At 45.2% G+C, this 15449-nt stretch overlaps 1 protein-coding gene across 1 annotated transcript in view; it reads left to right on the top strand.

Moving 5' to 3' along the window:
• Positions 1 to 258: 258 nt before the first annotated feature.
• RIC8B (RIC8 guanine nucleotide exchange factor B) overlaps positions 259 to 15449 on the top strand; it is a 63720-nt gene continuing 48529 nt past the window's right edge. The window contains exon 1 of the mRNA XM_044281275.1: positions 259 to 489. Within this exon, the coding sequence (XP_044137210.1) occupies positions 406 to 489 (84 nt within the window). The 5' untranslated portion in view covers positions 259 to 405. The remainder of the gene's footprint in view (positions 490 to 15449) is intronic.

The raw sequence follows: 15449 nt of genomic DNA on the forward strand, positions 1-15449 counted from the left end.
TACTAATCAATGGTTGCTACCTTATACCCCCATTGATACACCATTTTCACATCAAACCAATAAAACTCCAAAAACATGTCGGCCTCCATAAACCGCGACCAAACCCCCCGATGTTCAAGCTTGACGCATAACACGCGCTTCTCCCATTCATTGCAACTAACGCGAGATAGGTTGGGGCCAGCAGGTTAGGCTGATCTCCGAATGAATGATCATGCTGACTGAGTCTGCGCACTTCGCCTATACAGAATCAAGCTAGGTAGAGCCGCGACCAGCAGAATACGAGTTACAGGGCTGGTCAGTGTGTGTATGACGGCGCATGCGCAGACAGGGAGGCTCTGTGAGAATGTAAAAGAAAGGGCTTTGCTTCTAGTTTATATTTAAGTTTCCTGCACTTTCAGCTTAGACATGGACCTGGAGACGGTGCTGGGAAGAGTGAGGCCGGGGAAGCATGAGGAGACTGAATCAGCTCTGAAGGAATACAATGACCAGGTAATGCAATACCCTGCATTGTATGCTGTGCTGTCATTACATTGTGTACAGTGCTACGAGGTGGTCACCAGGCTGTACTGTCTGACTGCACTGTGCTTATGGCATGATTACCCCTCTAATAATATAATATGCTTGATTTCCATAGCAACGACGTATTCGTCAGTGCTTTACAGTCAGCAGACATACATTTATATAGACTTCCTGTTTACATAGCACCGACATATTCTGCAGCGCTGTACACTAGGTTGTCGTCACATCAATACACATTCCCAATGTGGTTTACAATCTGATCTCCAGATTTTACATATACATTAGGTACTGCTTCCTAGAAAGCCAATGAACCCATCAGTATGTATTGGAAACCGCCATCAACGCGTGGAGCACATACAACTCTATGCAGTCGTTGGATTTGAACCCAGGACCCCAGTTCTAACCAAAATGACCACCGTTCATGCAATTTCTGCTTTAGGAATGCCCTTAGGTGCAGTGTATGTGCCGGTAGGGTGCTGTTTTGTTTCCCGTCGTGATGGATGGTCTGAGGTCGTACATTCCTCCTCGTTGACCAATATGATAATCATGTGACAAAAGTTCACAAAAATTGCATAAAAGAGAAAAAAAGAGCTACTAGAGTCTTATGCAAGTCACATGTACAATTTGCCAGAAGACACAAGAGACCTGGAGGGTCAGGGGGGGTTATAGTTAATACACTGGGTGTCCGTTCCATATTCTGTGCTTCGATGTATCTTCATATGTGGGTAAATGGAGGAGATTTATCAAAAAGCGTGGAGCAGTTGCCCATAGCAACCAGTGAAGTTACTTTGATTGATAGCTGCTAGAATTGGGGAAGGCTCTGATGGCGGACGCCTAAAGGACTTGTCTCTAGATACGAATGATAGGGGATAAGTATCTGATCTGTGAGATCCCCACCGATCAAAAGAATGGGGGTTCTGTGTCTCTGAATGGAGCTTAGATTGAGCTTGCACGTAGCTGCTGCATTCGTTCAGTACGGCGCTCGGCTATTTCTGCCAGTCTGATAGGGAATGAATGGCGCATACTCAACCGCCGTTCCATTCATACAAGAACAGGAGACCTGATTCTCCTGATCAATGGGGGTTCAACTATTGGGATCAGATAAAGACAAATACTTTATTGGTGATGAGGGTAGACTCCTAATGTGGGATGGTTGGGGTTTGATCAGTAGTATGATGGGGCTATGCTGCTTGCTTCAAACTTCTCTGAGGGCTTCCTTTATGACATCCCTGTGAAGACCACCATTGCGGTCACAGTGGTTCACTTTCTATAGTGACGGCCTGGGGCATTAGACTGCCCATGCACATTGAAGTAATGTCAGTGTGATACACCAATTACCTAACGTCTTTTAGGTCTTAGTGGAAACTAGATTCAGCCATGTTGGATTTCAAGATGTCTATAAACTACAAGCTGACTTGGTCTCTGGACTGAGTGATTGGGCATCCACTTGGCAAATGAGGTTCAATGTGGATAAATGTAAAGTTATGCATCTTGGTAGTAATAATCTCCATGCATCATATGTCCTAGGTGATGTAGCACTGGGAGAGTGACTTATAGAGAAGGATTTGGGTATCCTTGTAGATCATAGATTAAATAAGAGCATACAATGTCAATCAGCTTCTTCTAAGGCCACCAAGATATTGTCATGCATTAAACGCGGCATGGACTTAATACTACCACTTTACAAAGCGTTGGTGCGGCCTCATCTGAAATATGCAGTTCAGTTCTGGGCACCAGTCCATAGAAAGGATGCCCTGGAGATGGGAAAAGTACAAAGGAGAGTGACTAAACTGATAAGGGGCATGGAGGGTCTTAGTTATGAGGAAAGATTACCATATATAAAGTCCTACTGTAACGAGGGGGTGCAAAACTAGGCGTCGTCTGGTTATCATGATCAGATAGTGATGACTAATCCTAGCAGTATGCTGTTGCTTGGCCTCATTCAGATTATTATTATTATTTTATGCACTTATATAGCGCTACTATATTCCGCAACGCTTTACAGACTTTGCATCGGACTGTCCCCAATGGGGCTCACAATCTAAGTTCCCTATCATATGTCTTTGGAGTGTGGGAGGAAACCGAAGTACCCTGAGGAAACCCATGCAAGCACAGGGAGAACATACAAACTCCATGCATGAGTGGTATTGATGTCGTAGTGAAGAATGGACAGCCCCCGGACTGGACATTGATCTGTTATAGTCCTTGTGCAGTTTTATGCACAAACCGATGGAAAGTCCTAGCATGCACTGTTTTTAGTTCTTGTTTTCCTCCAACACTCGCCCATTTTAGTGACTGGTTGTGCAAGAAAACCAGACTGCACACAAATCGTCCTTCTTTTCCGGCCTAGCTCTCTTTTCTGAAAGAGCCCTTATTATGGTGGAAATACCCTTTTAGGTATATTGTTTTTCTTCTATAACGAAGACTAGGCTGACGCCAGAATCGGTTGTCCTCTCCTAATGGGTATATCTTCTTACATTCATGTATGTTTAATAGGTTAGAGCATCCCATATCTATGAGGAAACCATCTTACCCTAAAGTATCGGTATACACCTACGTGAGTTCAAGTTTGTTTCTAAAATAAATTTGAAACCCTGGATAGTGACGTCGTTCGTAAGGTTGAAAAAAGACATCTGTCCGCCCAGTTCGGCAAGTTGATCCAAAGGAAGGCAAAAAAATTCTCTGTGAGGTAGAATCCAATTTTCCTCACTTTAGAGGCAAAAATATCCTTTCCGACTCCAATCAGGCAATCAGAATAACTCCCTGGATCAACGACCTCTCTCTAGTAGCTATAGCCTGTAATATTATTACACTCCAGAAATACATCCAGGCCCCTCTTGAATTCCTTTATTGTACTCACCATCACCACCTCCTCAGGCAGAGAGTTACATAGTCTCACTGCTCTTACCGTAAAGAATCCTCTTCTATGTTTGTGTAGACGAAGAAGATGTCCCCTTGTCACAGTATTGGATATAAATAGATCTCTGTATTGACCCAGAGGTGGGACCTGCACCTATCTGACATTGGTGGCATATCCTAAAAATATGTGAGGCAACCCCTTTAACACCTGTTTCTTCAAATATAGGCCTCTGTTGGGGGAAGTTGTGCCAGTCACACGGCAATGACCATGTAATGCATGTCTTGGTTCACCAGTGCCAGTGCTGCTTTGTTAGCGGCTGGATTTAGAGAACATGAATAAGGCTCTGTTCACATCCGCGTTGTGGAGTCTGTTTTATACGTGGAACCATATGCGATGCCAGATCACACAACAATCATTGTCAGTGCCCTGCGACCCCAGTGACTTTTATGGGGTCCGATAGATGCTGAGGTGTATGTCATCTTGACAAGAAAAATAGCGCTGCTTCCGGAATCTGCAGTGGACACAAATGTGATCATGTCCTTTTACACAAGCATATGAACACTCTTTCCCGATTATTGCCCCATGCAAATATTTCCGCAATCATCCGAAATGTTGATCATGTCTTTAATGTGGTCATAAAAATGATTGTCAGCAGCAGATCGTCCCTTGTACTCAGGTATCTGATGTGGACAGACATTGTAATTCTGTGAGAACTGAACCATCACAAGAACAAGTCCCGATAATTGCCCAGTGCAAATAAATAGGAAAATCGGGCACCAATCGACTCCTTACGAGCTGTTCATCCTCCTCTGTGAAAGCACCTCGGAATATTCCACTTTTTATGGGAACAAATGTGACTATTATTTAACCCCTTTTATTAGGGATCGACCGATTATCGGATTTACCGATATTATCGGCCGATATTCAGGATTTTGAACGTTATCGGTATCGGCATTTATTTTGCCGATATTCCGATAACGTCCTGGGAACACAGATCGCGCTGCTGACAGCGCTCTCCGTGTTCCCTCAGCAGCAGCACAGGGAAGAAGGAGCAGTGTCTCCTCCCCCTGTGCTGCTGCTGCCGCTCCAGCCAATGGGAGGACAGGGGACAAGAGGAGGGGAGGAGCTATGGCCACTGCGCCACCAATGAAGCTTAATCTCACATTAATTCATATACAGGAGGCGGGAGCTACAGAATCACATAGCCGGCTCCCGGCCTCTGAGCTGTAGCTGCGATCTGCGGTAGTTAACTCCTCAGGTGCCGCGGATCGCAGCTACAGCTCATAGAGGTCGGGAGCCGGCTATGTGATCCTGCAGCCAGCTCCCGCCTCCTGTATATGAATAAATGTGGGATTAAGCTTCATTGGTGGCGCAGTGCGCCCCCCCTCCCCCCCCCCCCAATATTAGGCATTGGTGGCGCAGTGCGCCCCCCCTCCCCCCCCCCCAATATTAGGCATTGGTGGCGCAGTGCGCCCCCCCTCCCCCCCAGTATTAAGCAGTGGTGCGCCCCCCCCCCCTCCCCCCAGTCGCAGTGCACCCCCCACAGGATTCCCTCTCCCCTGCTCCTCCGATCGGAGCCCCAGCAGTGTAATGCTGGGGCTCCGATCGGTTACCATGGCAGCCAGGACGCTATTGAAGCCCTGGATGCCATGATAAGCTCCATGCTGCTGTGTGCACAAAGCACACAGCAGCAGGGACAGTGTGAGCTCCTATTCACCCTGATAGATCTCTATCAGGGTGAATAGGACAAGGGTTCTAGTCCCTAAGGGGGCTAAAAGTTAGTTAAAAAAAAAAGTAATAAAAATAAAAACACCAAAATATTAAATATAAATGAAAAAGAAAGATTTACAAAAAATAAAAATACCCATTAACAATAAACATTAATTTTCAGCAGATTTGTGGGAATTTTTTATTTTTTTTTCAAAAATGAAAATTCCCAGAATATCGGTATAAATTATCGGCTATCGGCCTGAATGTTCACAAATTATCGGTATCGGTATCGGCCCTAAAAAATCAATATCGGTCGATCCCTACCTTTTATACACCAAATGGACCCTATAACAGGGCTGGCCAACCTGCGGCTCTCCAGCTGTTGCAAAACTACAACTCCCAGCATGCCCAGACAGCCTACAGCTATCAGCCTACAGCAGGGCATGGTGGGAACTGTAGTTTTACAACAGCTGGAGAGCCGCAGGTTGGCCAGCCCTGCCCTCTAAAAGTCACTGGGATCGCAGTGCCGACGATTGTTGTGTGATCCGGCACTGCATCGCGTTCCACGTATAAAACAGACTCCACAACCCCGATGTGAACAGAGCCTTATTCATGTAGTTGCTTGCAGTTTTATGAGGAAATTTCTTTGTATAGAGGAAAGTTGCTAACAAAGGCTGGTATAGCTGAACTGGTGGAACTGGTATACAGCGGTTGTATAACAGCTTCCTGGAATGTATCACACGTATGGAAGTGCAGTGCATGACGTCTATTATGGTCTGATGGAAATGATGCCTCCGAAGGGAAAATGCTAAATGGAAGCTGAGTAGTTGACGCAATCGATTCTTCCAATAACACATTAGCTGTGCATGGAAAACCGAAATATATGACAGATTAAAAAAAACCTAAGGCAAGAAGTTAAGTAACTCAGTGAATTACAGCTCGTTTTATACTCCAGAGCTGCATTCACAATTCTATTGGAAGCAGTCGACAAGCTCGGAGACAGATACACCCCATCGGCTTTGCTCAGCTCCTACAATGCAGGGGAAGAGTTATTTTTTCCCCAACATCATATCATTCCAGAGTGCCTAAAGACGACTACTCATAATTTAAATCTGTGTCCGCCCGACCCTGCACCTTGCATAGAGCTGAGAAGTACAAACACATTACTTCCTCTCGCTCCTGGCTTCTTCTTGCTCCGCCTCCCTTATTCAAGTTTCCAGACTCCACCCACCATCTGACATCATCACCGTGCGTCACCCACCCGTGACGGTTCTATGTGGCGAACTCTGTGTGAGTACTGAGTGTCTCTGGAGAGACTTTTCCTGCTGCTGCCTAGTGTGTGCTCTAATGACAAAATTACAAACATATTACTTCCCGCAGCGGGCCGCCCCCGGCTCTCCCTCCTCCTTGCTCGCATATTCAAATCTCCGCCCATCGACATCTGATGTCAGAATCGGAGCACACAAGCGAGGCAGCCGCGGGAAAAGTATATCGTAAAGTATTATTGTATGTATGGTGGCCTGTGGCCACAAGACTTTATTATAACATCTCCTTGTGGCCCCCCGCCCCCTACAGTGTAACGTCTCCTTGTGGCTGCCCCCTACAGTATAACGTCTCCTTGTGGCTGCCCCTACAGTATAACGTCTCCTTGTGGCTGACCCCATACAGTATAACGCCTCCTTGTGGCTGACCCCATACAGTATAACGCCTCCTTGTGGCTGACCCCATACAGTATAACGTCTCCTTGTGGCTGACCCCATACAGTATAACGCCTCCTTGTGGCTGACCCCATACAGTATAACGCCTCCTTGTGGCTGACCCCATACAGTATAACGTCTCCTTGTGGCTGACCCCATACAGTATAACGCCTCCTTGTGGCTGACCCCATACAGTATAACGCCTCCTTGTGGCTGACCCCATACAGTATAAGGTCTACTTGTGGCTGACCCCATACAGTATAAGGTCTACTTGTGGCTGACCCCATACAGTATAAGGTCTACTTGTGGCTGACCCCATACAGTATAAGGTCTACTTGTGGCTGACCCCATACAGTATAAGGTCTACTTGTGGCTGACCCCATACAGTATAAGGTCTACTTGTGTTTTTTTCTTTTAAACGGGTATTTATCGCGATATATATCGTTATCGCGATAAATTTCTTAATATCGTTATCGTCTGAATATTTTTGATATTGCCCAATCCTAGCTGTAACTCGGAATCAGTACAAGATAAGTAATAGACCCATTCAGTGGAATAGGAATCTTCACATGCACGATTTTCTACACAAACCATCCATCTGTGCAGAGAAGATTGCAGAATGTTCTATTCTTGCCTGTTTTTCCTGCAAGACTCTGTGGGAAAACCAGACCTCACACGGGCTCCAAATGGGATATGGACTTCATAGATGGAGGACCTCCCGTCATCCTGCTTACAAGGGACTGCCAACAGAGAATCATTTATCAATGAGTGCTGCGGCGGCAAGCAGGTGTAATTACAACTCCTGCCATCCCCATTCACTCAGTGGGACGGCTCCTTCGTATTCACTTGAATTGGAAGGAGTCGTCCCATAGAAGTGAATGGGGCGGCTTATGTTATAACAATCAATCTTGCTGCGGGGGCTCCAATCGGAAGAGAGGGGGAGCCTGAGGGGTTAGGGTACTTTCACACTTGCGGCAGAGGATTCCGGCAGGGAGTTCCGTCGTCGGAACTGCCCGCCGGATCAGTGAAAATGCATGCAAACTGACGGCATTTGTCAGACGGATCAGGATCCTGATCCGTATGACAAATGCATTGAAATGCTGGATGTGTCTCTTGTGTCATCTGGAAAAACGGATCCGGCATTTTATTTTTTCACATTTTTTGCGGTCTTAGCATGCGCAGACCACAATGCCGGATCCGTTTTGTTAGAACACTCGGGGCCGGATCCGGCATTAATCCATTTCAATGGGAAGTGTTCCGGAATTTTGGACGGAGATAAAACTGCAGCATGCTGCGGTATTATCTCCGTCCTGAAAAGTCAAAAAGACTGAACTGACGACATCCTGATGCATCCTGAACGGATGCTCTCTATTCAGAATGCATGGGGATTAAACTGATCAGTTATTTTCCGGTATTGAGCCCGTAGGACGGAACTCTATGCCGGAAAAGAATAACGCTAGTGTTGAAAGTACCCTTAAGGGTGCACTCACACGTTGCAGATTTTGTTGGAGAAATTGCCACAACGGAAAACCAGTTCCATTCATTTTAATGAGGCGGCAAGCACATGGATTTCTGCAAGCCCCAATCAGGTGAATGGAACTGGTTTTCATTTGCAGAAATTTTTCAGACAAAATCCGCAAGGCGCCCTAAATCTGTGTTATCTCCGATCGTGGTCATTATCTGGCCTATGTAATTGTGTTGCAGATCAACCAACAGATGAGCACATGATGCCCGACTATTGGCAGCCTGTCGCCCTGTGTAACCTGGCGATAATTAATACAGCTGAATGGTGGAGGTAGGATTGCGGTAGGAATTCTTCCTCCTTGATATCCTTTGCATCAACTAGTGTGATAGATCAATGCAAATAAGTGCTGACTGACTCTTGTATCAATGATCAGTGCTTGTCCTGTTTAGGAGCTTTAGGCTCTGTTCACCCTCATGTTAGTTCTTTTCCTTGAAAGTAGCGGCAGAGTGGTCTGGCGGTACTAAGCTGCTGCTCCGATGCTGTCTGCGATGCTGGATATTGTCAGAGCAAAGAAGATAACCCCGCTTCGGGAGAAAATTTGTGGTAGCAAAACACTGACAATTTACATATAGGGCTGCAAGAAGTACCGGGGGCCGTATGTCTGGAACAGGAGGCCCCTCAGAAATAAAGCAAGCACTGGTGAGCGGTCCGGTTAGGCTGGAGACTCTGGTGCCTCCATCGCAGATTAAATAGTACAGCATATAGTGCTAACATGACAGGCACCGTAGCTGAACTGAACGCACCCCGTTATATGTCAGTGCGGTCCGTTGGGCGCCATTTGTGTCTATCTTGTAACTGATTAGTGACAGCTTGAATTCCATCTCTTTACGCCTATCGGTACACGACCTGTATATTGACTAGGGTGCCCTTTTTGTAAAGAAGTTGATCAGCACAGGTCCAACTTCGCCAACACGCGGCTGATAACAGATTATCCACAAGTGAAGCCGCAGCCACCGTACATGTTGTCCATGGATTGTATGAAGGAGCCACTCCTGGCTCATCGAGGGTTAGCATGGCGTCCTAAGTGGGATCTCTATGATGATGCCCGAGATGTCCGTACGCCCTAACAGGGAACATGGAGCATATAATAGAAATGTACCATCTCCGACTTCAAAATAAAAATATTTAATATTATATAGTATTAATTTATTAAATGCGCAGCTTCTTGCATATTTAGGTAAATTTTTAAAAATGTTAATCCTATAAATATATGTTATGCGCCCTCATTGTAAAGCCCTGATTTATCCAAAAAGAATGATAACTAGCAGGACTGATATGGAGAGAACTTGTAGTCCCCAAGAGGAACTGTAACCTCTCCTGACATGTCTGTTTTAGTAACTACTTGCATTTCCCCATTTAATAACAGTTCTGGGGCATCTAGTCTTATGACTTCATGATGCGCTAGTCCTTTATTATTCCTGCTAGAAGTTATGAATTAATTGCTAGCAGTTTGTAGTTAGGCCTAGTTCACACGAACGTTTTTTTTTTGCGGGTGTACGGGCCTTTTTTTTGTGTTCCGTATACGGTCCGTATACGGAACCATTCATTTCAATGGTTCCGCAAAAAAAACTGAATGTGTTCCGTATGCATTCCGTTTCCGTATTTCTGTTTTTCCGTTCCGTTGAAAGATAGAGCTTGTCCTATATTTGGCCGTAAATCATGGGTCGTAGCTCCATTCAAGTCAATGGGTCCGCAAAAAAAACCGGAACAGATACGGAAATGCATCCGTATGTCTTCTGTTTCCGTTCCGTTTTTTCGGAATTATCTATAGAAAAGGTTATGCCCAGTCCAATTTTTTCTATGTAATTACTGTATACTGTATATGCCATACGGAAAAACGGAACGGAAAAACGGAAACGCAATGGAACTTAAAAACGGAACAACGGATCAGTGAAAAACGGACCACAAAAAACAATAAAAGCCATACGGTCGTGTGAACTAGGCTTTAAGGTCCAGATGGGTGTAACCAGATGGGTGTGTCCCCCTGCAGAGTCTGATACGATGCAGGCAGTGCTGCCAGTGCCAGACTGTGCAGGGACACATCCCATCTGTTAACACCCATCTGGACCTTCATGACGCATTGCTAGCAATTCAGTCGTAACTTCTAGGTGGAGTAATAAAGGAATGGCATATCACAGAGTCATAAGAATAGATGCTGCCGAATCGTTATTACATGGTGATGCATGGAGTTACTAAAACAGGTCCTCTTTAAATCAACATTTTCTTTTTGTAGTGTCTCTCTGCTTTAGCTAATCGAAAAGGAATAAGTCTCCCAAGTGGAGAACCCCTCTAAGCCTGTGGACGACCCATGTGAGATTGTATTGGTCAGTCGCATCTATTTGCAGCATGTTGTTTCTGATCTCTGATGCATTAGCAGGTTGGGTTTGCTCATTTTCGTTCTCCACCTTCCTTCATGGAAAGCATCAGAAGCCCACATCATGGCTGCTTTGCATAAAGGAAGTGTTTGATCTATGCCAAATGACGTACTTGGTGATCTTTGCCAGCCCAGCGTAAACTGGGAGAAGCTGCGTGAGGCAGAACAGCCACTGCCATTACGTAGATTTATATATTGATGTCTTTTTAGCATACATTTAGCTACATTTACTGCGAATTCTAGGCTCAGTCTGAATGAAAAGGTGATAAATATTTCAGGAGGACCCGAAACGCGTTGCTGCCTTATACAATGCGCTCTGCATGGAGAATGCTTTGTATAAATTAATAAGCAGGACTTGGAGTCAACTTTCACACTTAATGAGAGAGGACTTGGCGCTGAGATGTACTTTGGCTAAACAAACGCATTTTTCTATTATTTTATCATTTCACTGGAATTTTACATTGTAATTAATCAGATTATAGACCAGTATAAAGAATCTTACATTTATTTTTGAGTGATGGACACCCCCATAAGGAAAGCTTTCTATTGCCTTGCATAGAGGCGCTGTGATTCTGTATTACAGAGCCATCGGTACTCCTTGTCTTACCACACAATACCTTCTTGCGTCAGGCTACTTTCACACCAGCGTTTTTGAGGGATCCGTCATGGATCTGCACAAACGCTTCCGTCATGGTATTACAACCGCCTGCATCCGTTCAGAACGGATCCGGTTGTATTATCTTTAGCATAGCCAAGATCTGTTTTCTATTGTGTCAGAGAAAACGGATCCATCCTCCCTGACTTCCATTGTGTGTCAGGACGGATCCATCTTGCTCCGCACCACATCGTGGACAGAAAAATGCTGCTTGCGGCGTTATTCTGTCTGCGATGGGGACGCAACCAAACGGAATGTAATGCATTCTGCTGCACTTTGTTTCGTTCAGTTCGGCGTTTTCTCCCGCTATTGAGATCCTATGACTGATCTCAATAGCGAAAAAGGGAAAGCGCAGGTGTGAAAGTAGCCTAAGACTACTTTGTGGTTTTTCACATGAACAACTTTACTCACGGCCCTTAATTACGGTAGATAATGGTCAGGTTGCCATAGGTGAGGTCTCAAGATGGATGATGAAATAATTGTATATCCTGGTCAGCAGACACAGTTTCAATCCAGATGGGACATATAGCTCACCCTAAAGGCCCCTATAACTATCCCTGCCTACAGGGGCGACCCGACTCTCGGTGGCTAAACCCTCTGATTCCCTAATACTTCCCTATATATCAGGCATGGCCAACCTGTGGCTCTCCAGCTGTTGTAAAACTACAACTCCCACCATGCCCTGCTGCAGGCTGATAGCTGTAGGCAGTCTGAGCATGCTGGGATTTGTAGTTTTGCAACAGCTGGAGAGCCTCAGGTTGGCCATGTCTGCTATATATGCTTTAAGGTTCTTCAGGGGACCATAAGGCAAAGTCCAAGGAATGGTATTAAAAGATGGTCACTTCAATGCTCAATGTCAGGAGCGCTGACTTTTTAAGGTTATTAGTAGAAGTGATTAATAATAACTTGATTTATGGAATTGTTGGTTAATATATTATTTCTGATGGTTCCGAATTTCAGTTCCCCTTCAAGCTGAGCATCGGCTCGCAGACACAAATACACCTTTGTTGGAAGGTAAACGCATTCAGTGCGGTTATTTCCATACAGGAATGCTCTGACGACCGTGTGCTGTACTTTGCCTCGGCCCCACCGGGGACAATCCCTTGATGCGCTAAAGATATTTTTGCTAGAAAGCAAATACACAGGGACTTCTTTAACGAGATCCACTTAGCTTTCCTGGCACGCCTAAATACTTCTAATCCCCATCTTTTCTTGGAACTGTGCATTGTACCGCTCCTCTGTTATTCCTCCTATAAATGTATTTTTTTTAAATTGACAGTCGGGTGTTATCTTTCCCTCTGTTAAAGGGGTGATTGGACTGTAGTGTCATACAGTGTATAGACCCAGCTCCAGGAGGAATAACAGAGGAGAGTTATGACAGACGATGCTCCAGAATTGATATTTCACAAGGAATACAGCCATTTACGACAACAGGCATGTCAGGAGACGGGTTATCATTTAAAGTGTAACTGTATAGGGGTCTGACACCTTTAGGTGGGGCTAGGAGAGTAGAAAACACTTAGGGGGTTATTTATTAATACCAGCGTTTTAGACACCGGTCTTGACATCCCCTATAGCTGGCGGTGGATCCTCCGGAGTTCTGTAGAGGCACCGTCCATAAAATCCAGCGCCAGCTCTAAATGTAAGCCAACTTCCTAGCTATCCTATATTTAGACCTTTTTCTACGCCTAAACCTGCCGGCCCATCCCCTTTCCCGCCTGCACCACGCACACTTTTTTTTTAGACCTGGCGTGAGTGGGGAAAAGTTGCAGATTGCCAATCTGCGCCAAAGTTGCAATCTGCGCCAAAAATACACCTTATATAAGTGTATTTCTGGTTAGTAAATGAACCCCTTAGTTTTAGAACAGATAGCTCAGTTCCATTGAAGATATCATCAGGGTTAGGCCTCATGCACACGACCGTTGTGTGTTTTGCGGTCTGCATACCGCGGATCCGCAAAACACGGATGGCGTCCGTGTGCGTTTCGGAATTTGCGGAACAGCATGGACAGCCATTAATATAACTGCCTATTCATGTCCGCAAAACGCAGACAAGAATAGGACAGGTTATATATTTTTTATATGACCTGACTAAGGATCCGCACCTATAGTGATCCGAAACCGGTCGATTTCTTGCATTGCTGTACGTTGGTTTTAATCTGCACGGGATTTAATAAACCCTCGAGTATTTTCAGTGAAGCTGGACCGTTTTTCTCTTCATTCTGGGATATATTTTTTTGCGGACCATGAAACGGAGCAACGGATGCGGACAGCACACGGAGTGCTGTCCGTATCTTTTGCGGCCCCATTGAAGTGAATGGGTCCGCATCTGAGCCTCCAAAACTGCGGCTCGGATGCGGACCAAAACTATGGCTTAAGATGCAGAGTTGCCAACCAGAATTTTTCTTTTTTTCTGGATAACTTAGGCCTCTTTCACACTTGCGTTGTCCGGATCCGGCGTGTACTCCACTTGCCGGAATTACACGCCGGATCCGGAAAAACGCAAGTGTACTGAATGCTTTCAGTGTTACTATCGCAGTCAGGACGCTATTAAAGTCCTGGTTGCCATAGTAGTAGCGGGGAGCGGGGGAGCAGTATACTTACAGTCCGCGTGGCTCCCGGGGCGCTCCAGAGTAACGTCAGAGCGCCCCATGCGCATGGATGACATGCCATGCGCTTGGTGCGCCCTGACGTCACTCTGGAGCGCCCCGGGAGCTGCACGGATGGTAAGTATACTGCTCCCCCGCTCCCCACTACACTTTACCATGGCTGCCAGGACTTTAGCGTCCCGGCAGCCATGGTAACCACTCTAAAAAAGCTAAACGTCGGATCCGGCAATGCGCCGAAACGACGTTTAGCTTAAGTCCGGATCAATGCCTTTCAATGGGCATTAATTCCGGATCCGGCCTTGCGGCAAGTCTTCAGGATTTTTGGCCGGAGCAAAAAGCGCAGCATGCTGCGGTATTTTCTCCGGCCAAAAAACGTTCCGTTCCGGAACTGAAGACATCCTGATGCATCCTGAACGGATTTCACTCCATTCAGAATGCATTAGGATAAAACTGATCAGGATTCTTCCGGCATAGAGCCCCGACGACGGAACTCTATGCCGGAAGACAAGAACGCAGGTGTGAAAGAGCCCTTCGGCTATTTTTACACTCGCGTTTGGTGCGGATCCATCATGGATCTGCACAGACGGATACGTTCAGATAATACAACCGTCTGCATCCATTCAAAACGGATCTGTTTGTATTATCGTTAACATAGCCAAGACGGATCCGTCTTGAACACCATTAAAAGTCAATAGAGTACGGATCCGTTTTCTAATGTGCCAGATTTTGTCATAGAAAATGTTTGGCTCAGTTTCATCAGACGGACATCAAAATGCTGCAGGCAGCGTTTTGGTGTCCGCCTCCGAAGCGGAATGGAGACTGAACTGATGGCTTCTGAGCGGATCCTTTTCTATTCAGAATGCATTAAGGCAAAACTGATCCTGAACGGTCTCACAAACAGAAAGCCAAAACGCGAGTGTGAAAGTAGCCTTATCCCAAAATCACCGACAGCCAACATTTTCTATGGAAACATTGGAAAACCACAATGAATGATAGATTTTAAGTAATACAATATATATACTGATAAGAACTCATTACCAGCATTTACTATGAGCTGTAAAATGATAATTACCACCATTACCATATGGGGAATGTAAAGTGATAACTATTATATGCAGTATCATAATCTGCTTTAAAAGCGGAGAAATTAAAATTTAGAAAATTGTGACTCTGCTTTATGTTGGCATCATTTTGAAAAATTTTTTTTTTAGGATGTTAGAAAGCTTAGAATATTAAAATAAAATTAAGAGGATTTCCAGTTCAGTTATGAAGTCACTTTGTGGGTCTTGTATAGTAGAAACCACCCCATTTCAGAAACTACACCCCTCAAGTGTAATGGAAGCACAGCCCGTTGGGCATTTCTAAACCATGTCAAGATATCTTCGCCTAAATAGCGGTCCTTTTACATGGGCAGATAATCTGCCCAAAACAGCCATCATCAACCTGTGCTCGTTTTCTTCCATTTAGTGTAATCATTAACTGTATGTTTAGACGAATGATC

The sequence above is a fragment of the Bufo gargarizans genome, chromosome 2 (genome assembly GCF_014858855.1).
Source record: "Bufo gargarizans isolate SCDJY-AF-19 chromosome 2, ASM1485885v1, whole genome shotgun sequence".
NCBI lineage: Eukaryota > Metazoa > Chordata > Amphibia > Anura > Bufonidae > Bufo > Bufo gargarizans.